Source organism: Trichosurus vulpecula, chromosome 6 (assembly GCF_011100635.1).
Source record: "Trichosurus vulpecula isolate mTriVul1 chromosome 6, mTriVul1.pri, whole genome shotgun sequence".
NCBI classification, from domain to species: Eukaryota; Metazoa; Chordata; class Mammalia; order Diprotodontia; family Phalangeridae; genus Trichosurus; species Trichosurus vulpecula.
The window spans coordinates 203,963,467-203,991,335 of NC_050578.1; the positions used below are offsets into that span (position 1 = coordinate 203,963,467).

General features: G+C 37.1%; 1 protein-coding gene across 2 annotated transcripts in view; it reads left to right on the forward strand.

The window, feature by feature from the left end:
- Positions 1–27,869, forward strand: part of TBC1D14 (TBC1 domain family member 14) — a 116,723-nt gene that overhangs the window by 60,117 nt on the left and 28,737 nt on the right. Inside the window, exons 4-11 of one of the 2 annotated variants that reach the window (XM_036763056.1) lie at positions 7,767–7,885; positions 9,358–9,440; positions 11,282–11,399; positions 13,421–13,527; positions 20,381–20,461; positions 21,877–21,971; positions 23,876–23,947; positions 24,704–24,832. In XM_036763056.1, the coding sequence (XP_036618951.1) occupies positions 7,767–7,885; positions 9,358–9,440; positions 11,282–11,399; positions 13,421–13,527; positions 20,381–20,461; positions 21,877–21,971; positions 23,876–23,947; positions 24,704–24,832 (804 nt within the window). The remainder of the gene's footprint in view (positions 1–7,766; positions 7,886–9,357; positions 9,441–11,281; positions 11,400–13,420; positions 13,528–20,380; positions 20,462–21,876; positions 21,972–23,875; positions 23,948–24,703; positions 24,833–27,869) is intronic. The other variant, XM_036763057.1, reaches the window with a different exon arrangement.

Sequence of the window (27,869 nt, forward strand, 5' to 3'; positions counted from 1 at the left end):
TACCATGTGTACTTCCCCCATATTTTAGTACAGTTTATTCCAAAGCTATTTTTCTACCCCATTAAGGTACTTTAATATTCCAGTTTTTATATTATGGATGATTTAGCCAAAAATAAGCATTAATATAACTTTAGTCTAGATGCCATAGGTATTAATTAATGTTTCCTTTCTCTTTCCCTAAAACATATTCTTGCAAAAACTAGTGGTTTAAAAAGGAAACCAAAATTAACGTGATTAAAATAATCAGATTTTTAGTGCTCTTTTCACGTGTCACAGTTGGAACTCTAGTCTTTGTCAGCATAATTTTCCTTTATATCATGTTCTTCCTTCCCTTTTTCCTGTTTACCTCTGTCCTTTGGACAACATACTTTTTATCTTCTAGTTATACATTTAGCAGTTAATTTAGGAGCACAAGATACTTGTATCCTTGTTTTTAACACTGTACAGATAAATCATAAGACCCTTGCTCTTAAATGCTTACATTCTACAACAGCATGACACGCCCCAAGTAGTGTTGGGCCCTATAATATAGGATTATAGGATTCAGAAATGGAAAGTACCCCAGAAAAAATCAAGTCTGACCACTCTTTCTGCACAGAAAAAGAGACTGAGGCCCAGAGTTTTCATATAGGTGATAAGTAGCACCTTGTGTCCTGGGAACCCCAGATCCAGTCAGTATTCTTTCTGCCCTTCCCCCTCGTTCTTCCTCCCAAATCTGGGAAGATTCTTCTCATAGGTACTATTATGAAGCTGGATAAAAATACTTTCTGACTATTAGTATTATTTTAACTTTTAAATTTTGTGGAGTATTAAAGGTTTTTTTTCCCAGACCATTTACCTTTACTGTGAGTATTTCCATGCACTCACTCTCCATGTTCTTATCTGAAGGATCCTCCTTTCCATTGTCTCTGTCCAAATCTTGTTCATCTTTCTAGTTCTAGCATTAGTTCTAATCACTTTCTCTTTTTTTCTGAACTCTTACAACACTTAGAGAATGAATCATTTTATTTAATGCAACTTTTATTGTTGGTTTCCTTTTAATATATTAGCTTTGTCTTTTCAAATACGCCATAAACTTCTCGAGGACAGAAACTTTTTTCATTTTTTATTTTTAATATTATTCATTATCCACCACAACACCTAGTGTAATAGTGAACACATAATAAACGTTCAATTTCTTGTTTGTGGACTTATTAAACAAGCTATAGGATATTTTTTGTTAGCACAGAGGCAGATAGTCATATTTGCTATTTTTAATAAAGATCATTTACAACTGGAAGTCAATTGCTAGTGCTTAATCAGTGACTGATAGTTCATGTAGAAGGTTGGTAATTAGCAGAAACAATTCCATTTAACAAGTTAGTTTTAGGCTTATCAAGTTGACTTGGTGATACCCTTATTTATGAGAGGCAAATTTTGAGCAAGGTTAGTAATATTGGCATAAAATAACATATACACAGCAGTAGGAATTAGCCTTTGATTTAATTAAATTGTATTAGGATCTCAGGTACACATTAAGGGTCTCTGATTTTTGTTTAAAAAATTCTTTTGTGCTAAGTCCAGTGCTGTGACCTAAGAACTCAAAGTTCTAAGAAATCAGGTGGGGGATGAATCATAGTTGGCTTGGAGGAGGAGGTGGTGGTATCAGGGAAAGCTGTGGCATTTTAACTAGGTCTTTAAGGATGGACAAGATGTCAACACATGGAAATGCGGAAGAGGGAAAGTAGAGACCGTCCTGGTGTTAGAAATCTAATGAGCAGAAGCCCAGAGCATTTGATCTTGTACTTTTAAGAACTTTGCCATGTGTATTGTTAAATTACTAATAATTCTTTTTAGATTGTGTCACTGAGTTTGAGGAATGAATTGTGAATAATTGTTTAAAAAAACCAAACAACCTTCACTTGATCCTTCAGCTACTGTCTCACTTCTTTTTCCCTTTACTACTACACTTAGAAAAAGTTGCCTTTACCCAGTGATTCCACTTTCTAACTGTCCATTAAGCCCTTAACCACTTGTAATGTGGCTTCTTCCTTGCCTCATCCAATCTTAATCTTATTTTCTGCTGCTTGAGGAAATTGTAGTTGAGGTGGGCTCTGGAAAATGAGTAGGAATTCAAAAAGTGAGGAGGGAGAAGGTAGATACTCTGGAGTTATGGAACAGTACCAATGAAGGTACACAGGCAAGTGAGCCTGCCTAACCCCAGGACTTCCTGTTCTTAAACAAAACAGTAACAAACCTTCTTTTGACAATGCTACCCCCTGAAATGATCATCCTATGCCTTTTTTTTAACTTCACTGCTAAATTTCCAGAAAGGGCAGTGTCTACTTGCTATCTCCACTTGCAATTTGGCTTCCATCTTGACCATGTATTGAAACTGTTCTCTTTGAGGTCACAAATGATTTCTGAGCTGTCAGATCCAAGGTCCTCCTCTCAGGCCTTTCTACAGCATTTGACACAGTTGACTACCCCCTCTTCCTTCACACTGCATCTTCCCCTGGCTTCAGTGACACTGCCGCTGCCTGGTTCTCTGGAAGGGAGCTCAGAGATCTGGTCTAACTGTCCTATCCCCTAAATGTGGATGATCTCCAAGAGTATTGTTGTCAGCCTTCTCTTCCTGCCCTACTCTATCTATTGCTGAAGCTTTAACTATCATCTTTTTGTAGAGGCTACCACTCTTCTGGAGCCGCTAGGTGACACAATGGATAGAGAGCTGGGCTGGAGTCAGGAAGATTCCTCTACCTGAGTTCAAATATGGCCTCAGATGCTTCCTAGCTGTGTGACCCTGGGCAAGTCACTTAATCCTCTTGACCTCAGTTCCTCATCTGTAAAATAAGATGGAAAAGGAGATGCAAACCACTCCAATATCTTTGAAAGGAAAACCCTAAATGGAGTCACGGAGAGTCAGACATGACTAAAAACCAACTGAACAACAACCACCTCTGAGCTCCAGAGCTATGTCTTCACTCGATAAGGTCATTTTCACTTGGATTTTACCAGTACCTTAAATATCCCAAACCTAGCTCATTGGCTTTCTTCTTTTTTTTCTTACTAAAACTTAAATACACAGTAAGAAAAGAAAAAGAAACATAAACTTTAATATTGAAACTTAAATAAAAATAAGCAAAGAAAAAAGCATGTCATGCACACAGCAGAATGTAAGAGAGAATTCAAAATATATAGCAATAAATTTTCGAAGAGCTGGGCTCATTGTCTTTAGTTCCTTTAACTTTTTGTTCTACCAACTTTTTTATGTAAGTGATACCACCATCCACCCAGTGTTAAGGTGTTATCTTTGACTTTTCTTGCCTTTATTTCCCACATTCAATCAGGTTTTCCTTTAGTAGCGTCTTGCATACCTGTCTTTAAGCTACCTGTCCTACTACCTCCTCATTACTCTCGGCTAAGATGATTGCAGTAGGCCAGTTCCAGACAGGTCTTCAGGCTTCTATTCTACCTTCAGTCCATCATTAATAATGCTGCTGCCAGAGTGAGCTACCTTATGCAGATATTGGGCCATGTTACTTTTCTGCTCAGAATCCTTCACTTGCTTCCTGTTGTGTATTTAAGAAATTTGAATTTTTTAGTTTGATATTCAGGCTCCTCTACAAGCTTGGATATCTTACAACCCCATATTTTTAATCTTATTTTATGTTACTTCCCATCCATTTATTTTATACTATACTCAGACTACAGTGTTTGTGGTGCCTTATATAAGTTCTGTGCTTTCCCATCTTCCTGCTGGTGTTCTTATGCTTAGAATCTCTTTCCTTCTCCTTCCCCTTTCTTTGAGAGAGGGATTTCAGTGCAACATTGCACTATAAGGATTTCTTTCATTGATGTGTTCAAAAATCAACAAACAAGCATCTATCAAGTACCTGCTGTGGGTCCGGCACGATGCTAGACATTGAGGATGCAAAAACATAAATGAAATTTGAAATAATGAAATAGCTTGTCTTGAAGGAGCTTCTGTGCTAGAAGGGGTGGCAGCACATGCATGTTTAAGTATATATAAAATAAGTACAATCTTTGGGGGCAAGGGGGGCTCTAGCAGATGAGGGATCAGGAGAGGCCTCATGGAGGAGGTGGAGAGAATAAAGTACAAGTTCCAGACTCTGTGTGCTCCACAGAGAAATATATCCATTTCTGATATATCTGAACACTTGAAAACTCTGCCGTTCTTGCTAGAGGTAGAATGGATTTATTCCAGAGAAATTTAATAGAGCCCCAAACTGTGTCACAGAACCAGCAGAATACAAATTTGGGCAGAGAGAGGAAAGAGGTTGATTTGGTCATTTTCTTTTAAAGGGAATCCCAGTGATGATGAGGTTAAAGCAGAGCTTCAAGCTGGGTCAATGTCCCAGTGGATGAAGGGAATCTTGGGGATTATTTTCTATAATCAGGATCTCCCCCCACCCCCCCCCCCCAGTCAAATCTGACAGAATTGAGGGTTGTCTCCATAGGGAGTAGAAAAAATCCTAACAGATGGCTTAAGATGTTGCACAAATTGACTGACACCATTGGTTGAGTGGGTAAAGGGCTAGAATGAGCTGGATTGGAAATACTAAAGGGACCATCAAGGGGCTTCTACAAGATGGGGCTAGCCTCAAGGCAGATTTATATCTGGTAGCTGGCCAGCTTAGATTCCTTCAGGTACATCAGGGCCGAGTGGGTCAATAGATCTCATTTTCTGAGGGCAAAAGCAGGTATCACAAAGCCCTGAACTGACCATTATGTATGCAGGACAGCAGTCGAGCTCATCTGCAGCTGGCAGAGGCTCCAGGCCTTGATACAAAGTGCTCTGACTGGGCATTGCCCATGATGGGGATCCTTACTAACCAACATGACCTACCACTTTGGGTAGATATAAGATTAATTATATATGTGATGTAACCATCCTGAGATTTGCTTACAGTACTACAGTTCCACAGAATTTCAGCGATCACTTGACTGGTACCTCCCCCAACTGTCCACCACTGATAACCATAGGGTCCCAGTGCTGCAGACCACTCTTAGAAGTGTTTCACATGGTGGACCATGTTTGACAGGCTTACTCCTTCATGCCATACTTGATACCAGTTTTCCCTTTGAATAGCTAGCTCCAAGGCTGCTATGAACTGGCTTCTCTACTTTAAAGCTGTATTTCTCCATGTTGTGGTTGTGGTAGCCCTAATTGCTTAACCTCCTCCCCCACCACCTAGTGACCTACTTTTTAAATGTGTACTACATACTGTGAGATTTTAATTTATAGGACCTGTGATTCCATCAGTGTTGGGAGTTCCTGCTGAAGAGCTTCTTGGATCAGTGTGAAGACAAGAGTTGTGTGTGTGGAGCTGGGAGTTACATGAATGAGTTCAGGGTTACCCAGCTGTATTTGACAGGACTTGAACCAGGTCTTTGTAACTCTGAGGCTAGCTCTTTGTCCATTAGGCATCTCATATGAGAGAATCATGCTCAATTTGGCACGATCCTTGCCTTTCAGGAGTTCGGTCTAAGAGAATGAGAGAAACATGCACACAGAGAAGTATAACGAGTGGTTTTGTGTAAAGGCCATTGGATTTAGAGTCCGTAATAGGCTTTGCCACTCTGTGATTTTAGGGAAGTCACTTCATCTGTCTCAGACTATTTCCTCTGCTGAAATCCCCTCCAGCTCCAAACCCTGTGACCTAAGAACTCAAAGTTCTAAGAAATCAGGTGGGGGATGAATCATAGTTGGCTTGGAGGAGGAGATGGTGGTATCAGGGAAAGCTGTGGCATTTTAACTAGGTCTTTAAGGATGGACAAGATGTCAACACATGGAAATGAGGAAGAGGGAAAGTAGAGACCGTCCTGGTGTTAGGAATCTAATGAGCAGAAGCCCAGAGGCAGGAAGACTTGAGGGAGTGAAGGAGGTTTCAGTCATGTTAATTTGATCACTTTTAAAGGAGTGACTCCCTCAACTCCCCCCTCATACCTGAATATAGTCTGATCTGCTTTGTATGCTAATTTATTGTTACTGTGAGCAGAAGATGGCATGTTATGCTGATTTTGAATAATTAATGGCTCTAATTATTAGTATCTTAATTTTGATGGGACATTTACTTTACTGCAAATTACATAACTAAGCCCTAAGACGGTAAACTGAAAGGATGCTCGGGTTCTGTTTCTTGCTGTTCCATTGACTAGCTGTGTGACCTTGGGCTAGGTCACTTGGCCTGAATGTTCTAAATGAGGAAGTTGGCCCAAGTGATATTAAAGGTTTGATTTGCCTTTGTAATTCTAAGATCTGTGATTTAAATGCTTGAATTTAAACTAGATTGAGTTAGGGAATTGTAGATCTCAGAATCCTCTGATAATCAAAATTCAGCCTCTGGGGATTATATTTTAGGAATTTGCTATATTGAAAATGTATGGATAGGGGTAATTTTCATATTCCTATTGAATTCATTTCATTAAGTAAGCGCGTGCTGAATGCATCAAATCTGTTGCACTGTCCTTCTCAGTATTACTATTCTAGTACTTTGGAGGCGGAGGATGTAAGAGTGGTGGTAAAGGTACTTCTCATCTACTTGAATGCTACTCTGGTACTTTTTAAAGGTCTTTTGTCTTTGTCTGAGAGGCATCATGTAGTGGAAAGAGTGGTGCATTTGGAATCAGAAGGCCTGAATTTGGAATCTTATCTCTGGTATTTACTGCCTATTTGACCTTGGGCAAATCACCTTAAATCTCTGATCATGTTTCCCCATATGTAAAATAGGAGGTAAATGATATTTTCATGCCCTACCTCACAAGACTGCTGGAAAAGAGAGTTGAAAATGTGTGTGGTTGGTCTTCCTTTTTTGTTTTGACTCTTATTTTTTGTGCTTAAAAAGATCAATTCACAATCAAATTGATCAGAAAAATGTTTTGTCCACTGAATTGTATACTAATAAAATCTCAGAGGTCATTTATTTAAATCCTATCTTGTGACATCTATGCTATTGTTGTGAAAATCTTGGATTACTTAGTTTTCTTCATGTTTGACTTGCCTCTCCAACAAGGCTATAAGGGGCAGGTACCATGTCTCACCTCCCTCTTTTTTGGACTTTTCATGTTTCTGTGACTTAAGAATGCACAAAAGGTTTAGACTCTTCAGGCAGTTACTTAGTTCTAGCTCTTCTCCTTATTCGCATTCAAAATTCCACCTGGCTTTACCTTATGAAGACATTTGCTTTTTTGAACAATCCACTAATTTGATAACAGAGGCTCTTGTTATTTTACATATATGTTAGAATGTTTTGACTGCTTCAGTGAATCTGGGATGTTACTAATGTAGCCCCTTCTACTGTTGGAGTAGTCTGAACCCCAGCAACACCTTACCCGTCTTAACTCTTAGCCAGGGTCTCTGGGGGATGTGGCCTCTCAGGAGACTCTTTGGAATGTGCTCGAGGCCCTCCCCTCTGTCTCCTTCAGCAGTGCAGCCCTGGGACACAGCCAGTATGCCATGCTTGTTCCATGACTCTGTGTCTGATCCATTATAGTTTACAAAGACCATTCAGTGGTTTACAGATTTACAAATCAGAAAGAATTCTCCCACTTGATGGGCTTTCTTGGAAAACTTTAACTCTAGCGTTCTTATTTGTAAAGCATTTTAATTCTTGCTCAGCTATATCAAGAGCTTTCATTGTATTATGACTTGGTTGCTTTAAAAGGTTTTAGTAACAAATGATTTCAGTAAAAAATTAATTTACTTCATTGAGAATAATCATAGTGTACCTGTGTTTACCAGTATTCTTTAATTGCTCTTATAGGAATATGAAGAAGAAGCTGGACGACCTCACAAACCTCTTTCTCCTAAACAGAATGTGAGGAAAAATCTTGATTTTGAACCGCTTTCCACCACTGCTCTTATCCTAGAAGATAGACCAGCGTAAGTATTAATGAGATTTTGTGTTTCTCATTGTAAATAAGATAGATAGTATGCTTCATAAAGGAAAAGCCATTGGCAACCTCTCCCAAAGAAAGGTATAAAGTTCGCTCTTGCTTAAAAATGTGTTCTGTAAGTATAGAAAACCATGTAACAAAGAGGATTTTGAAAACTACCCTATACCATTTATGTTTACTACTACAAGGCATTTTTAGTAGTCAAAAGGCACATGATATGTGTCCTAGGACCTGGGCTTAAGTCCTAGCTCCAGCTCTGTGACACTGGGGAACAGAAATGTCACATGTTAGTGCTTCACCTTAGCTTCCATGGTGTAGTGGGAAGCACCCTTGTGTGTGGATTCTGCAGACTTAGGTTGTCTCTTTATGACTATAATTGATTGTTATCTTGAGTAAATTGCTGACATTTTCAAGCTTCAGTTTTCTTACCTACAAGATGAAAGGGTTGCATTAAATGATCCCTAACAACTATTCTATTTTGAAAATCCTTTGATCCAATGTCCTGTCTGATAAAGGCACTATATAAATGTGAGTAGTTGGTGGTGGCCAACAAATTCTATTCAAGCAGTTATTAGATATTTGAGCTTTACTATATTTCTCACTATGCATTTTTACTGATGGCTTGTCTTGACATATGCTTCCAGTTAAGGCATCCAAATTGTCTTTAAATATAACAAAAATAGAAATGTGTTAGTATGTGTGTTTTACATTAATAAATTTAATGGATTAATACTCTCATTGTGTTTTAGTGGATGATTTTTTTAAAACCTTAAAAACTTTAAATGATAACAATATGAACCATCAGTAAAAGTGAATTGTACCACTGCACACAATACATGTCATATTTCCTAGGGAGGATAAGTTGTTCTGTCCTACTCATGTAGCAGATTCTAATTCTTCTAAATTATTTAAACACTTGTAATAGAGAATGCCTTGAAGCAACCTAAGTGGTAGAGAACACATACCTGACAGACTGTTTTTTTTTCCTTCAATAAAATGAAATAATTTTTATGTCAGACTTTTCTTGACTGTTATTGTAGCATGCATTATGTAGTAATTATAAATAAATTATTTTAAAATTTACCTTTTAGATAAAGAGCTGGAAAGGTTTACCTTCGGATAAAAAAGATGCTTGCCTTTAATTTTTTTTAGCTCAGATATGTGAACTGTATAGTGTCAAACTTTACAGATTTAAAAACGATCAGTTAAGGTATTGGGATTAATGGCTGGCAGTAACTCAAAACACAAAACTTTTGCAGCAAGGCCAAATTAAGGATTCTCTATAAAACAGAAGTTACCGTCTTTGTTTTATAAATACAGTTAGATTGCAGCTTTTTAAGTTTTTTATCTTTTAAGTATTAATGCTTCTCAGTTCTGTACCCCTTCCCTCTCCTCCTGGCCTTCACAATTTGAATTGGCTATTTATAATGGTAGAAAATCCTTTTTTTTCCTCTCTAGAAACCTCCCCGCAAAACCAGCTGAAGAAGCTCAGAAACATAGACAGCAATACGAAGAAATGGTGGTTCAGGCCAAAAAAAGAGGTAGAGTTATTCATCATTGCGAATCTATTTAAAGTTTTAGGATTTAACAGCCCTTTTAGATCTTTCTTTTTTAAGTTTTAGAGTCTAGAAAGTTGAGCCTTGGTGATATGTGTATATTTTAACAGTTTTATTCTGTAAAATTCCAGATAGAAAATTTCCTCCTCACATGCCTTCCTTTAAAAAAGTGTTATGAGCCTAACTTTAAAGAATAACATATCCAGTTAAATAACTGATTAAAACAAACTTCAGCCAAAGATGTTTAAAACATTTTGTCATTTATTTCTTCTATGTCCCTTTGTATTTTTTGTCTATTTGCCTGTTTTTGTGTATGTAGTTTCTTTTTATGTGATTGAAGTCATATATTCATTCAGCAAGCATTTACTAAGATTTTACTGTGTGCAGAGCATGGTGTGGGGCCCTAAAGAAGATTGAAAGTTTAGAGTAGTGAATCTATATTCTTGTCTTGTTCTGTTCTTAACTTTAGTTATTTCCATACATCTGTTGAATACCTAGTACTTAATGTTTGTTGAATATTTATGTTCATCACAATTGTTATTCTCATTGTGTTATATTAAGGCCTCAGTTTTTTTGGCTTTGGATCTCCCTTACCTCTCAGTCAGTCATTTAGTAAATCCTGTAGATGCCAGCCACTCTTGGTTGGTATCTCTTTCTTTCTCCATTACCACTACATTGGTACAATCCTTTGTTACTGTATATGTGGGTTACTATAATAGCCTCCTGACAGGTCCTACTATCACTTTCATTTGTTTTTCCATTCTCTCCTTTTATGCCTAGGTTTAGCCATGTCACTACTGTACTAAAAATAATTGGTAATTACTTACTGCTTAGTGAATAAAATTCAAACTATTTCGTTTGGTTTTTGAGGCCATCCATAATTTGCTGCCACTCTTACCTCTACAGCTTTATTTCAGATTATCCCCAAAGTCTTTGGCCCAAATTGACTTCTTTTCATTTCCTTAAATATGTGCCAAGCTCTTTCACCTCTGTCCCTTGGTTCACATTGTTCTCTCCACTTGGAATAGCCGTGCTCTTTCTTTACCTATGTAGATCCCAATTTAAATGACCCTGCTTTAAAAAAAAATTCGCCCCTCATTTTCTCTCCAAGGGGCTTGTCAGTAGCAACTTTTCCCCAGAGAACTCATGTAGCACTCATATTTGCAACTCCAGTGAATTGAACATAAAATATTATGTATCATAATTATCATTCTTTTGTTTCTTATTCTCTATTACATTGTAAACTTCTTGAGAGCAGGCTTTGTATATCCCTGCAGTGTTATGTTGGTTGACTTAATCAGTATTAGCTGCATTATTTTCTAAATGCCTTTTCTCATTATGTTTGTTAATTAAGCACATCTTCTTGAATGGATACAACTCAGGAGACAAAGTGGTGTCATAGGAGGGTCTGGGATTGAAAACCGAGACGTGCCTTCTAGTTCTGGTGCTGCCGTCATTCAGTTGTGTGACTTTGAATATCACTTGGCCTCTCTGGACTAAAGTTTTTTTCCCGTTGTAAAATGAGGGATTTCAGCAGGATAACCGTCCATGGTCCCTCCTAGCACTAATGTCTATACAGAAAATGCTTTAAAGAAGTACTCCTAAGAGTCTGACATGAAAAAAGGATATCTTTCTAGACATTTCTTGTACAGTTTTTTTTATTAATATCGATTATCAGTACTGTTCAAGCATATTCATAGGATAGCTGTGGTCAACTCTGACTTTCTTGCTCATATTCATTTTATAGCAGTATAACTTGAAATTGTATTGTGTAAGTCTGATGGTTATCAATTAGTATTTATTTTTTTCTTTTTTAAAAAAATTAGAGCTTAAAGAAGCACAGAGGAGGAAAAAACAACAGGAAGAGAGGTGTCGTTTGGAAGAAAACATTGGGAATGCTGTCTTGGTCTGGAACAATGAAATTTTACCCAACTGGGAAACAATGTAAGAAAAGAAATTGCTGTTTAATTTAAAATCATTTCTTTGGAGATGAGCTGTTTTCATCGAGTCATATTTTTAATTGAAATTCTCTTCATTGTTACTTATTGAATGGAAGCTGTTTATATCCATTAATTTTTTTTATTTTTAGTTTTTGAGTTCCAAATTTTCTTCCCCTTCTTCCCCTCCCCTCAAGACAGCATGGAATCCGATATATGTTCTATATATACCTTCTCATTAAACATATTTACACAATAGTCACGTCATAAAGAAGAACCATGATCAATGGAGTGAGTCATGAGAACGAAGAAACAAAACCAAAAAAAAAGATATAGAAAAAAAGAGAGAGCAGATAGTTTCCTTCAATCTGCATTCATATTCCATAGTTCTTTATCTGGGTGTAGATAGCTCTTTCCATCATGAGACCTTTGGGGCTGTCTTTGAACCTTGTGTTGCTGAGAAGAGCCAAGTCTATCAAAGTTAGTCATCACAGAATCAATATATCTGTGGTTGTGTACAGTGTTCTCCTGGTTCTGCTCTTCTCACTCAGCATCATATCATGTAGTTCTTTCCAGGTTTTCTTCCCCATTTGTTGTGGCACAATAATATTCCATTACATTCATATACCACAACTTGTGTTTAGCCATTCCCCAGTTGATGGGCATCCCCTTGATTTCCAATTCTTTGCTATCACAAAAAGAGCTGCTATAAATATTTTTGTACATACAAGTCCCTTTCCCCCTTGTGTGATCTCTTTAGGATACAGCCCTAGAAGTGGTATTGCTGGGTCAAAGGGTATGCACATTTTTATAGCCCTTTGAGCATAGTTCCAAATTGCTCTCCAGAATGGCTGGATCAGTTCACAACTCCACCAACAATGTAACAATGTTCCAATTTTCCCACATCCTCTCCAGCACTTATCATTTTCCTGTTTTGTCATGTTAGCCAATCTGACAGTATATCCATTAATTTTTAATGGAATTGGTTTCTTTTTTTAGGTCATGTGTTATATTTAATGTATTGTTAGCTAGTCTGTTGCATTCATTCATGGCATAGTAGAAATAACATTGTATTTGGAGTTGGGAAACCTGGATTCAAGCACCAGTTTTGTTACTATTTGGGTTGCCTTGGCCAGGTGTGATTACCCTGAGATCTAATCATGCCTATTTCTACCTCCTTATCATAATAGTGACTGGTAGGGTATGATAATGGAAAGAGCAGTGTGCTAGGAGTCCAAATGCCAATGTTTTATTCCTGATTCCGCTACTTCCTAGTTGTATTATCTTGCACAAGTCATTTACCTTTACTGATCCCAAGTTTCTTTGTCTGCAAAGATGTAATAACCATAGGATCTTAGACGTTGAAGGCTAATCAGAGGCCGTCTTGTCCAACCCTTTCATTTTCCAGAGGAAGAAACCGAGGCCCTTGTGTGTTCTTCTTAGCTCTCTGTGTTGTTTTGCATTTCAAATGAGATCTTATGTGTGAAAGTGCTTGGAGATATTGTAAAGTATTTGCAAATGGGACTAAGAGTCTGAGCACTAAATACTTAATAATTAACAATGTCCCTCCTCTTAGAGTTCAAAAACATATTAGGCCATGTGATTTCTTGCATGCAGGTGGGAGAAGAGATTTTGTATACAACGCTCAGGTATTCTTGGTGGGTCATATTCATGCACAGCACTAGAAGCTACTGCAGAATTGTTCACTCAGTGACTTTGGGGTGAACTGATGTGCTATGTGTTCACGGGCTAGGTAGAGCAAATAATACTTTGAAGTCTCTGCTAACCACATCACTGGGTGAATGAATGCACAAAGGCTGATGAGTTGGGCTGAAAGCTACAGGTCAGATCAAAACAATCACAATCAGAATGGAGTTTTATTAATTTTGCCCTTATTTAGATGTATTAATCCCATTCCCATGCCCTACAGCTGATGTGTTTATCTTTGATAATAGCGCATGCATATATAAAGTACCACAAAAGCATTGAAGTAGTGCTGGTTTGAATTTATGCTTCATTTTTACCCAGGTGGTGTTCTCGAAAAGTTCGAGAATTGTGGTGGCAAGGTATTCCTCCAAGTGTGAGAGGTAAAGTCTGGAGCTTGGCAATAGGGAATGAGTTAAATATTACTCATGGTGAGTATCTTCTATTTTCCCTATGTACATGTCACTCATACTGCAAATAGTATTGCTTCCCTTTCCTCATCTAGTATATTGTTAGGAAGATTGTCAGTGATGTAAGTGATGACCCTGAGAATGCTAAGAGTCACCCAGAACAGTGGGCTGAGCTCCGAGACTGGGCTTGTAATGCTTTCAGCTTCTCATTGCTGTCTTTGTTCTTTGACATTTCAACAAAAACCACCTGCTCTCCACCTGTTGTCTGTTGCTTCTCTATATGTTGGTATAATGATTGCCTACATCTAGAAGTAAATTACAGTAGGATCAATTGTCACAGTCCTGTTAAAAGATTCCGAAGTCTTTTAAATATCTCATTATCATCTGGTGAGTGGAGGGAGAATGGAGGTAGCGGGATGGAATCAAGTCCAGTCAGCCAGCATTTATTAAGCACTTGTTATGTGCTGGTTCCTGGGTTAAGCCCTGGGAATACAAAGAAAGGTGAAAACAGTCCTTCCCTCAAGGAGCTCGCAATCTAGTAGGGAGACAACACGCAAACTATTATATACAAACAAAATAAATGCATGGCAACTTGGAGGTGAGCTCAGGTGTAAAGCATTAGCATTTCTTCTTCAAGAAAGGGCTTCTTGTAGACAATCTCATTTTAGCTGAGACTTAAAGGAAGCCAGGAGATAGAGATGAGGAGGGAGATCATTCTAGATGTGGGATACAGCCAGTGAAAATGGTGGGAGGTGGAATAAGAAGTGTCTTTTGAGCAGAAAAGCAAAGGGGCCAGAGACATTGGTGTCATAGAGTACGTGGAGGGAGTAAGGTGTAAGGAGATTGGAAAAGTAAGAAGGGTTTGGGGTTTGAAGGGCTTTAAAAGCCAAACAGAGGATCTTCTATCTGATTCTAGAGGAAATTGGGAGCCACTGGAATTTATTGAGTAATGTAGTCAGACTTCCTGCGCTTTAGGAAGATCACCTTTATGGCCAAGTGGAGGATGGACTGGAGTGAATGAATGAGTGAGCAGATAAAAATTCATTAAATACTTAGTCTGTACAAAGCTCTGTCCTGGCACTGGGAATACAGTAGAAGGGTATGACAGCCCCTGCTCTGAAGGAGCCCATATTCTAATGGCGAGACAGCACAGTCATGTGGGGACGTTCTCTTGCTCGTTAAAATGCAAACAGAACAGATGGTAATGCCTCTTCTTTAGTGTAATTTAAAGTGGGGACAGACTTGAGGCAGGCAGACCCACCAGCAGCTATTGCAGTAGTCCAGGTGTGAGGGGAGGAGGGTCTGCACCAGGGTCATGTCAGTGTCAGAGGAGAGAAGAGGGTGTGTATGAGACTTTACGAAGGTGGAGTCTACAGGGTTTGGCAACAGATTGGGGTGGTGGTGGTGGCAGCATGAGAATCTAGAAAACCCCAAGGTTGTGAGACTAGGTGTCTGGGACGATGGTGGTGCACTCGGCGGTAATGAGGAAGTTAGGAAGAGAGGAGGGTTTGGCGGGAAAGATAATGAGTTCATTTGGACATGCTGAATTTAAGATGTCTACATTGAATTCAGGGTGTTCAAAAAGGCGGTTGGAGATACAAAACTGTAAGTCAGAAGTTAAGGATGTATAAAAAGAACTGAGAATCTATAGAGATAATAATTGAATCCATGAGATCTGATGAAATTGCCAAGTGAAATAGTAGAGAGGAAGAAGAGAAGAGGACCCAGGGCAGACCCTTAGGATATAACCTTAGGGGAGATAGGGATAAATTTCTTCTAGTGGTGATACTGTGTTTGTAGCACTCATTTCCCAGATTTTTCCATTCCATAAATATGTGTCTGGGATTATAGGAGATAAGAAAATGAATACTATAAAGTTAGTGCACATAACTAGTTGTAATATAAGGCAGAATATGATAATGCTGTAAAATGGGTTCAAAGTCATATCAGGAATCAAGAAAGTAGGATCACTTTTGACAGAGGGTGTGGGATAAAAAACGCATTGTAGTTGGGTCTTGAAGAATCAGTGTGATTTCAGAATTAGATGGAGATAAGTCAGGAGCTAAAGAAGTTGGGGCACATGGAACAGCATAAACTCAGACACTGAGGTGTCCAAATAGTGGTCACATTTGTGGAATTCTGAGAAGTCATTTTGCTGGAGTATGGAGTGCGTGTCTGTATTTAGAGGAGGAGCAGGGAGAGAAGACTAGAGAGACGTACTGGAGCCAGGTGTGAAGGATCTTGAGTGGCAGATGAAACCCCACCTCCCACGTATGTATTGTTTGGTTGGCGGTAGTACTGTGATCAGCGCAACGCTTCCAGAAGATGAAACTGGAAGCACAGTCTAGAAATGTTTTAATAGGAAGAAGCTAGAGCTGGTAGATAAATCAGAAGTCTTTTGAAACAGTCCAAGAGAGAACTAGTGGGGCCTTGAACTGTGGTGGTGGCATTGGGAATGGAGAGCAAGGATATGGGGGATAGGCTTTGGGGAGAGTCTCTCTCTTCACTACCCTCTCCATGCAAAGATCGTTCTAACATTTTGAGCCTTTGTAACTGGGAAGATGATAGTGTCATTCACAGAATGGGAGGTTTGGAAGAGAAGCTGATTTTTAGTGATGATGCTTTAGTTCAGTTGTTAAATTGGATTTGAGTTGAGCAGTTAGGTTGAGTTTGAGCTTCCCCAATGAAAGATGGTGTGTATATTTTTCTTCTGATTCTGGTTGTATCAGTTCATACACATCATCTTCTGTTTCTCTGAATTCCTCCTATTCAGCATTTCTTTCTACTTAATAATACTCCATTATACAACTACTTTTAAGCTGTTTTGTTTCATAATTTTGAAATTTTGAGAGAATGTATTTTAGCAGGGGTTTCTTTTATGTGTTTGATTGTGTCAGGTATTACCCCTCTAGGCTTCATGCCATCTATAGATTTGATAAGCATGCTGTGTATGCTTTCATCCAAGGTATTGATGAAAACATTGAACGGCAGAGCACTAAAGACATATCTCTCAGCATGCTCCATAATGACTACCTTCCAAGTTGATGTCAACCCATTTGGGAATACTGTACTTTCTTGGTTCAATTATTCAACCAGTTCCAAATCTACTTAACATGCTATCATGTAGCCTATGTATTTTCATATTATTCACATTTATAACATTGTCAGATATTTTGATGAAATCCATATCCAAATCTACAGTGTTCTTCTGATTTGTCAGTATAGTTGCCCTGTCAGAAAAGAAAATGAAGTTATACTGGCATAACCTTTGCTTGACGAAGCCATATTGACTTTTTGGTAATCACTGCTTTCTTTTTTATGTACTTGGAAAACTTCTTTTTATTAGTTTCTTCTAAAACCCTGCTATGAATAAAGTAGACATCAGGTTCATCATTGGCTTATAGTTTTCAAATTCTACCATCTTTATTTTGAAAGTGGACTTTCTCCAGTTCTGCCTCCTGTTCTCCACAGTCTTTTGAAGATTATAGCAGCTTAGCAGTCACAAATGCCTGTTCCTTCAGCACTTTAGATAATAGTTCTTCTGGACCTGGTGACATGATATTGTAAAGGGCCTCCAGATGCTGTCTGGACATCTCTTTACTTGCCTTAGCTCTCCATTTTCTGCTACCTTTTTCTGTTCTCTCCCCGGGCCAGCCTTTCCCCTCTCCTTCCTTTTTAAAAAGAGAAAACATAAGCAACGTTGAGAAGTAGTTTATCATTTTCCCTGTCACCTGCTATCGTCCCCCAGTGAACTTAAAACCTTTGTTATCCTTGTTAGCATTCATTATTAGACTTGTCGCATTCTTATCTTTTATTCTCCTGACACAATCCTTAGAAGATCAGGCTGCTCTTTTGTATTTATGCCCTTTTACGATCTGAGTTGAATGTTGAATTCCTTGTGCATGCCCATTAGTGTTTTTAAGACTGTTATAATGGGCAACCTGGTGGTCCAGTGGATGGAGCATAAGACTTGGAGTTAGGAGGACCTGAATTGGAATTCTGCTTCAGACCATGATTAAATTACTCAACCTTTCTGTGTGCCTCAGTTTCCTCCTCTGTAAAATGGAGATAACACCTGTGTCACAGGATTCTTGCAAGAGTTAAAGTATGTAAAGTGCTGTGCAAACCTTAAAATGCAATATAAATGCTAGCTTTTATAATTCTTGCTCTCTTCCTTATCAGAGCAATTTCTGCTTCTGTCTAAGCAGTGTCATTCTTGAGAGATTTCCATCACATTTGTGCTAATTTTCCTTGTAAAAATATTAGGTCATTGGATCCTACCTATCCTGTCTCTGAAGCTTTTGAAAAAAAAAACTCTTCCAAAATCCAAGATGCATGTCAGTGTACACATGACCATTTCCTTCTCAATTGTGAACACTCCTTAACTCTTCTCCCTAAGATTTCTGCTCTTTCTGCTTTAGGAACTAGGTTCTTACCCTTCTGAGGCTTAGTTTCCTTAATCATAAAATCAAGGAAATTAAGGAAAACACAATTGCCTTAATTATAAAAAGGTAACAATAGCTAGAAATACTTACCTCATGGGGCTGGTGTAAAGAATCAAATGAGAGGATGTGTGTAAAGTGCTCCGCAAATCTGAAAGCACTCTAAAATGTTAACTCTTACTATAATTATTTATCCTTGGTCTGAATTGGTCAAGAGTAAAATTTCTCCTTCTTGCTTTGTCTTTCGAAGAAGGAAATGATCATTAAAATAAATGACAAATTTATAAGCTGTTCTGCTTTAGACACAGAGAAAAACTCATATATGTTTGGATCACTGAAGTTCCCATTACTTCATTATTATGCTTCTATGTTCAGTTTTTCCTCTATTTCTCAAATTATCTAATTCCTTCTCTATGTCCCCGACCTAAAATTGCTTCTCTCCATCATGGTTCTGCACTCTGAGTTGCTGGATTTTGTCATAGCAGTACATCTTCTCAATGTAGGATGCTACTTTAACTTTCCCTTTTGTATATTCTGTTCCTTTTTTAATAAAGCACTTTCAGAGCCATAATTCAGTTACGAATCTCATCTCCCCACGTTTTCATTGATATCTCTGAGTTCATTTGTCTTGTGTTGGAGTCTACTCTGATGATTCCTCATGCTTTGCTCATTGTGTATAAATATCTGGAACAACTGATATTTAAGAGTGTGGGTTTTCTTGCTGTGTCTCTTCTTGGATATTATCTCATATGTACAATTGATTTTCTTTTCCGCTGTTTCTCTGTTGTATTTGCTAGTCTACAAGGACCAGCTGGATTTGTCAGATCTGAGTAAGCATTTCTGCCTTCCCTTCCCTCTCTTCAATTTAAAGCTTTCTTGATTAGCATGGTCAGTCTTGTATATCTGTTCATGACAAACGAATTATGAAATACACCTAAGAAAGTGGGTGTATGTTAAACTAGAACTTGCAACATATTTTCATTTCTACTCCCAACCTTGGCATTGATTCATTCTTAAATTTACTGAAAAGTCATTCAGAGTAAAGAATGAATCCCTCATGTAATCTGACGTCCTTTAGCGTGGTCAGGGTCTTTCTTGTTCAGTTGTCTTACTAATTCCATTTGCAATAATCTTTGTCATTTACAGCCATTTTGCTTCTTTCTTTGACTTCCAGCCTCCACATAGTCGTCAGAATACTCTTGTTAACGCGCAAGTCTGACCCTGTCCCTTTAGTTTGTTTCTGCTGTCTGTGGGGTAAAATAAAATTTACTTAGCATTTAAAGCCCTCCTGCAGGCCATCTCTAACTTGCCTTATTTCATATTACTCCTCTTCACACAACCTGTTCCATTCAAACTCAACTACTACTTAGTCTCCGATTTCCTGCTGTCTCCCCCCTTTATTTGTTGGTGCTGGCTGGCCCTCTCCCCATCTCAAACTATTATCCTTCTCTTTCTTCAAGCCTCATCAGCTGCTACCTTCTTCATAAGGCCTTTTGAAATTTTCCTAGCTGAAACCATTTTTTGCCTATTAAAATTTTCCTAGAATATTTTTGTCTGAATCGTTACTTTTTTGTGTATCAACACTATGCCTTGTGATTTATACTTCTGTCTATGCCATTTACTCTGTCATGCTTCTAGCTCCATACTTTTGTGTAGTTGATATGTAGTATGTGCTTTTGGACATGGAATTCTTCTAGACCAGTAAGATGCAGGGTCTTAAATCTTCCTTATTTTTCTCTTCCCTTAATTTTATTTTTCTATTGGTATGGAACTAGGAGAAAGGAAGAAATGTGCAGTAGAAGACCAGTAAGTTCCCTTTATTCTCTTGTTAGGGTGAGGAGATTCATCATATGAGTATAATCTGAAAGCATGGAATACTTTGAGGCCATTTTTTTTAATAGTGTTTTAATAAATAGGCTTTAGCTTACTTTAAAAAGTAAACTTTAGCCTACTTACTAAAATGTTTTAAACACTGGACAGTATTTGTAAGTATTTTGACTTTTTTCCTCTCAAGTATTAGCAACTGATATAAAAAGTGGGGCTTTTTAAAATTAAATTTTCTTTTCTTTTCATTTGCAAAGTCTCTCCCTACTCTTCCTCTTCCCCACCCATTGAGAAAGCAAGAAAAACAAAACCCATTACAAAATCGCGTAGTCAAGCAAAACAAATTTTAACATTAGCCATATTCCAAAAAAAAAGAAAGATAAGAAAATGTGCTTCATTCTGTACTCTGAGTCCATTAGTTCTCTAAGTGGAAGTGGAGAGCATGTTTCATCATCATCATTGGAATTGTGGTTGGTAATTGTGTTGACCAGAAATACTAGGTCTTCCAAAGTTGATTATCTCTACTGTATTGCTGTTACTTTATAAATTGTTCTCCTGGTTTTGCTCACTTCATTAAGTGGTTTTAAAAATAATTTAATTTCTTTCAGAACTCTATGACATTTGCCTCGCTCGAGCCAAGGAAAAGTGGCGGTCCCTTAGTGCTGGGGCCTCTGAAACAGAGAATGAAGGTCTGTTTGTATGTGAATTTAGCACACAATGCTGCCATTAAGTGTGTGCATTAAAAAAATAAATTGGTGATTTATTTAATTGGATTTTAATATTTTTTTCTTAATTGGAAAGTAAAACTAAACTTTATGAAGATTATTTAGTGTTGCAGAAGAATGCATACAGTACTGTTTAGGAGCAAGGATTTTTAAACGGGAGAATAAAGCTTTTTAATAGTAAATATAGCATAGCCTTTCTGGTTCTAAGTGAAATTTTCAGGTATAAGTATGCAGACTCTTGCGTACAACCAACAATTTTCCCTTTTAAAGTTATTCACATTATTTACAACAGTTTCAACAATAGCATCGAGAGCTTCAGGATATAGAATTGATTTCTAGAGAATCGTGTTGTACTTCCCCAAAGGAAAGCTACACAGATGCTAAAATATTCTTAGAAATCTTTCAAGGCAATATGGCATTACCATTTTGCTGTTTTATAGGTATGTCTGTGTGGTATTTGAGCCCAGAGAGCAACAAAGTAAACTAGGAATATCCTGGATAACTTATTTCAAGTACTGGAAGTACAGCGTCATTTTGTTTGGGGACTGCTTTCTAACTAGCGGTAGTTTTAGGATCTGAAACTTGAGTTATATTAATATAGTATTTTTCATATAGAGTAATTTCCTGGCTTAGCACTTGAGCATTTCTTAGTGTTAAGATTTTACTACTGGTAAAAATAATAGGAAAGAAAATCTGAGATGAAAGTGAAAAAATTGCTAAACATTTGAGGTCCTAGTCACAAGTAGATTTGGGAAAATAGTTCCAGGTTAGAAAATATTTATTTTTTATTTTTAACTATAACTAGTATACAGTTTTGATTGTTAAAATACTAATATTGTTATATTCTTGTAACTTTGTAGTGAATGGTGTAACTCATGTAGCTAATCTGTCAAATCATTCAGTTTCTAAAGTGCTGGAAAATATCTCACAATGCTGCAATAATAAGTTGGTTTTTAAATTTCCTGATTTGGACAAAAGTAAAGTGTAAATCCAAATGGATCTTGGTTTAAAAATGTCATGTTGTGTTAAAAATAAATTCACTTTGTGCATATGGTTATGGTACTTGGTTTTATGTGCTGGTAGTAGGGTATATTAGAAAGATCTATATTCTTATTCTGGCCCACTGCCTCTCACTTTATGTCACTCAGTTCTTTATCCTCTTCTTTGTTTTGAAAGATGAAAAGAAAATAACTCTTGTTCTTCTTTAAAAAATTAGTCCTTACTACTTTTAAAGATAACTCCTACTTGATTTAAAATATTATTATGACAGTATACCCACTAAGGATCCATTAGTGACATACAATTATAAAACCCCCGATGCTTATAAATGTTAACATATCTGTTTCTTATATGCATTGTTATTCTTTATTTTTTGATAGATACAAGTTTTTCAGCAGCTGACAGAGAAGCCAGTCTGGAACTAATCAAACTGGACATTTCTAGAACATTTCCTAATCTCTGTATTTTCCAGCAAGTAAGTGGTGTATATTAGATATTTTTACACCAGTGGTTTCAGCTTAAAATTTGAAGATGATGAACTATACATTTTTATAAATGAAATGTCAGAATATACCACTTCCCAGTTTTAAATAGTCTATCCTTAATGATATAGAAACCCTTTACTTATACTACTTTAAACACTCATTTATTGACATGTTTAACTGCATGCTTTCACATTTTAGGCACATATCTCAGTGTGTATTGATTAATACTACCATGTATGTGCATCAGAGGTTTGCTTTGTCTGAGAGTAGATGAAATGGACAGCTTTGCGCGTCCTTTTGGGTCTGTAGAATGAAGCCATAGTATTTTGAAATGCACATGATCAGAGCAAGTTAATCAAACAACATTTAAGTGCTTACTCTGTGCCAGGCACTGCACTAAGCACCCGGGTTACAAAGAAGGTAAAAATAGTCCCTTTCTTCAAGCAGTTCACATAGGAGAAGCAACACGTCACTAACTAAGTGCCCGCATAGAGGGTACTGGGAGGTGCTTAAGTTCTCCTCAGACCTCGATAAGTGGTATTATGGGTTTGGTACAATGAAAGCCCCAAATAGGAAGCTCATTTTCTTATACAAATTGAACTTGTGGCTCTGAACCTAACTCATGACCCATGCTCTGAATCCATCCTTGGCTTTATTTCTTGTAGCACAGTTCCTGGCACCTAGTTGATATTTAATGAATGGTTGTTCTTTGAGAGCTAATTTAATGTATTTGTTCTTTCTTTTTTTTTTCATTTTTTAATGGACCTGTGATTTCACTAGTAATTTCTGTACCAGTGCAAATTGGTACTGTCTCTGCAACTTAGACTCTTAGTTGCTTGAGGTACTGAGAGGCCAAGTGATTTTTCCAAGATCATACAGCCAGTATGTTTTCATAATGTACTGAAAGTAGTAGCTTTAAAAACTGAAACTTGAACAGCTGAAACTGAAATGTAAACAAGGGAAGCTGGGGAAAACTTTTTCTATCACTAGAAAAGATATAAAGGGGAGTAGTTGCTAGATGGAATACCAGGGCGAAGTGAAATTTTTTAAGATTGGGACATCTGAGCATCTTTGAATGTATAAGTAAAGAGCCCTTAGAAAAAGAGAAACAGAAGATTCTATAAAGAGAGAAGTACTTGTAAAAGATATGTCCTAGAAGAGGTAGGGATAGAATCTAGAGTACAGGGAGGGAGAGATCAACATGATGGTCTCATTAATTGGTAGTTTCATCACTTTTTTGTTTTCCATATTTAATAAAATTTTGTGCTCCATACTGTTGATATTTATAAAAGCAAGTGGATTGAGCTTTTGATATCTCTCAGAGAAAACCTACTAAACTGTATTGCTTTTTGCTTGTGTATGGATCTTCCACCCCTGTTCTCAATGGTGAATGTGTGCCAGTAATACACAGTAGTTGAAGGGGAAGGGAACAAAACTGGTGACTTTGCCTATTTTGAAATAACAGGGGATTAGCCATAGGGCTAATTTGTGAGATTGTACTTCCTGCATGTGATAGTAGCTACATAGGAAGGTGAAACTGAGAGGGCAGAAAGGAAGGGGAAGCAGAAACTCATTGAGAGGTATAAGAAACAGAAAAGCTGAGAATGGTGAAGAAACAACCAAACACTTGTCTCTATCATATGTATGTTTTAGATACAGCTTATTTTTTCTGTTCTGAAAAAGTATGTAGGAGAAAACAAGCAAGGAGTGTAAGGCAAACACTCCAGCATTCAAACCTAACCTACTGCTTTTCTAAAGGCGCCAGGCTCTGAATTTTGTTAGTGAGATAACTTCATAGGATTAACCATGGATTGCTGGTAACCCATGTGAAAAGTTACTCCCAGTACTAACCATACTTATGCATGTATTGTTTTTGGTGTGTTGATTGTTATAGGGTGGTCCATATCATGACATGTTGCACAGTATTTTGGGCGCTTATACTTGTTACAGACCGGATGTTGGTTATGTAAGTGAAGTTATTCTTCAGTGTTTTGGGGTGGTTTAAGCTGAACAGAAATAGAACTTTTTTGTGTAGTATATTACAATAGAAAATCTCAGATCAAATTACATGGCTTCATCGTTTTTGATAAAGAGAGAAAATGAGAAGTCTGCTGATAAGTGGCCTGTCCCAAATTGCATAGTCAACAATGGATATAGAATTTCTGCTACAGACCCTTCTAAACATGGCACATTGTTAAAAATCTGATTGGTTGACATTTCTATTTTTGTGCCAACTGTACTAGTTAATTTCTTCGCCTTCATAAAGGCTTTTTTCTGAGATAGGATAAAGTACACACAGTGAAAGGAATTTTTTTTTCAAGCGTGCAGTGAAAATGAGTTTTGTTTGCTATTATATAGTTCATATAATTTGGGGTTAAAAAGACAAGCAGGCTGACAAACATACAGAGAATAACAGGGACTATGGACAGACATGAATGGGGGCTCGGGAAAAGAGCAAAGACAGATGAAGATCATGAATACAGTCCCTGGTCCAGCTTGTTACCTATTAAGTTCTAGACATTGAGTTTCAGTAGTGAGATTGGGGGCGGGGAAGTAGATGGAAAAGAGTTATTAATTTCCCTTGTAATATGTTGGAATGGAGAGTAATAGATATATTTTGAACCATAAGAACACCTAACTTTTAGTTTGCAAAATATAGTAAAAATGTGCACTGTGTATGTCCATTTTGGTTGATACTAGTTTAATATTTTTCTTCTTTTAGGTTCAGGGCATGTCATTTATAGCAGCAGTATTGATTCTGAACTTAGATACTGCAGATGCCTTTATTGCATTTTCTAATCTTTTGAATAAACCTTGTCAAATGGCTTTTTTTCGAGTGGACCATGGCCTTGTGAGTATTCTGTAGTTGCTATAGTCATTTTTATGAAATGTTCCCCCTTTATCAGTGGTGTGCAAAAAATTAATTTTTGTTGTCAATTACTCCATGCTCTATCTACTTTACTTTGATGTTCCAAGACTTTAAGTAATTCAGCTCATTGCTATTCCTTAAAAAAAGCCATTTTTAGTACCATTTATCAGAAGTGACACATAGCATAAGTAGATGCTAATTATTGGCAAAATCAGACTGAATGATGTTATCGTAGGCTGTCGCTGACCACCAAGTTTTGTTAAGAGGGCATAGTAGCATAGTGCTATTTCTTTTATGAGTAACTGTGACCTGAAGTGAACTCGATTACAAAATTTTCAACTTATCCAGAGTAATCACCCTATAATTGATTTGTGTCATCTTAGTAATTGTCGATTTCCAAACTTCATTTTGAGAAATGAAATTAACTCAGATTTGAAAAGGTAAAGTGTAGTTATTGGCTTATGTCATTTTTTTAAATACTGGGAAATATCCAATATTTCCAGTTATAAGTGATTATTAACTTTGTTGGCAGCATAGTGGATGGAGTGCTGGACTTAGAGTAGATTAAAGCACCTTAGTTGTGAGAATAAAATGTTAATATTTCTAAAGTGCTTTGTAAACCTTGAATCACTATTTAACTGTTATTATGAAGTAAATGTAAAAGGTATAAATTAGACTGTCAGTTATTTAATATTATGTATTAGAAAATCCAGAGGATTTGCAATCAGAAAACCTGAATTTCAGTATTTGCTTTGTTCTTTATTAGCTGTGTGACTTTACACAATAAACTTACTACTTATTTTCCTCACCCACAAAATGAGAGTGTGGGAATAACTTACCTCTCTCTTATTCTTCCCAACTTTAAATCATGTGCTATTAAGGAATTTTGTATTAAAGTTACTATTATTTAGTTTTAAAATTTATTTCTTATTTGCATAAACATTTCCAATGAAAAAAGTCTTCTTACAGATTGTTCATCACTACTAAGAATATTCCTTAATTAATTAGCTCATTTTGTTTGTTGTCAATTTTATAACATCTTTTAGAGTGTAAAATATTTTAATGTGTCTGGCCATTTGTTAGAGGTAGTAATGCAGAAGTGATTCTTGTAATTGGGGGTGGATAAATTAAATGATCTCTAAGTTTCCATCATACGCTGGTTCTTTGATGAGTTTTTCCTTTAGAGAAGAAAGAGAAGGATTCAGTTTTCTTAAATTCAAGAATTAATGTTGTAAATTGGAAAAACACATATTTGCAGGTACACATGTAACCAGTTCAGCTTCTGTGTCAAATTGAGTTTGTTGAAGAAAAATATCAATACTATTACTGTACTCAATGACTTAGGCTCCTCTGTCAGAAACTTCATTTAACATTAATCTGTGTATCCAGGCCATTTCTGGCAAACGGGTGTAGTCTTCCATTCCTTCTGATATGACTCTGTCAAGGAAGATGTGAGGTAAATTTATAGAAATTGTGAATAAGGAAAAGATATGTTAAAATGTAATCTGTGTTAATCTTCAAGCATTGTTGAGAAACCAAGTAGCCTGGACCACACCCCTTCCTCCTGAGCAAGCAAAGGAACTTCTTCCCTTCCATCCCATTTTAATCTTTTCTCTGTGGAGAATAAAGACAGGTTATAGCACCAGCTATTTCAAGTGGGTGGTGGGGAGGCAAAGATGTGAACAAAACCTGAGTTACGCCTCTTAAAAGGTTGGAAACCCTCCTCATCCACTTCCTAAGAAAAGCTTTTTTGTCATCAGCCTGTCACTCGCCTTTCCAAGGGGCTTTCCCTAAGGATTTCAGACAGAGTTTTACAGAACTATTCTTAATATTCTCAGTTTTTCTGAAAAGATAGTTTTTAAAAAAATATGCTTCTACAAGCTAAAATGAGGTGTAAGCATATTTTTTTCTTGAAAGATCAATTCAGGTATTTGAGTGCTGGGGCACTATGTTTTGGTGCTCTCTGGGATGCACAGATGAGAAGATGGAGTATGGCCTAATACAGGTTGATTTTGTTTTATATATATGTGCTTTCTGACCAAGATATGTAGAGTTAATATTTTTGTTTTTAATCAATTTCTACAGCCCTTTTTGTGGGAATACAAAATTAAGTTGCAACAAAAAAGTAATCATTTGTTTAAAGGACTATTTTACTTTCATAAAACTACATTTAGTTCTCTCATAATGCCTTCTTTAAGAAGTTGGTCACAGGAAGTTTGATCTTGCATGATTATTTAAAAACCATGCAGCACCTCCTCTCCCCTCTTTATTGAGGTGGGGAGTAGGGAGGCTGCTGGTGTAGAAAATTACTTGGTTTTGCTGAACTATCCTTTTCCCCCCACTTTAAAATATCCTTGTTGCAAGGGACAACTTGCTGGCTGTATAAGGGGGATTATATATTTGGAAATAAAATGATTTAAAAACAAAAGATATCAATAAAAATAGGATTAACAAATAAAAGTGGCATGATACAGCACAAGTTTTCTGCTTGATAGCTTTGCAACCTTGGACAGATCACGTAGTTCTCTGAACTTCTTTCCCTCTCTGTAAAATGAGGAGAATGTTTGCCCTACTTTCTTCCTCAGGTTGTTAAGTATATATGGAAGCTCCGCCCCCCCCCCCCCCCCCCCCCCCCCCCAGATACTAAAGGTCTATATAAGTGTAAGCAGGTACTTCTGTTATTAATTCTTGTGAAACAGGTGATGATGGTGGTGATGTTAAAAGTAACCCTCACAGTTAAGTTACCTTTGGGAATGCAGAGTTTTCTATTATACCAGCCAATATAAAGTTTAGCAGCCACATTGACTTGCCAATACTAGCATAACTCTTTCCCAGAAAGAGACCTAGGAGAATGCTCTTTCAGATAAGATAGTCTCTGAGTTTGTTTGTGTTTTGGTTTTTAACACAAAAAGTATTATTGTTACTCCAAGCTGTTTGCAATGAATCCATGTCACGACTCTAAAAAAGAATAGTTTGGAATAGTTCCTAAAGCCTCTGATTTTCTGTGATGATTGAATAT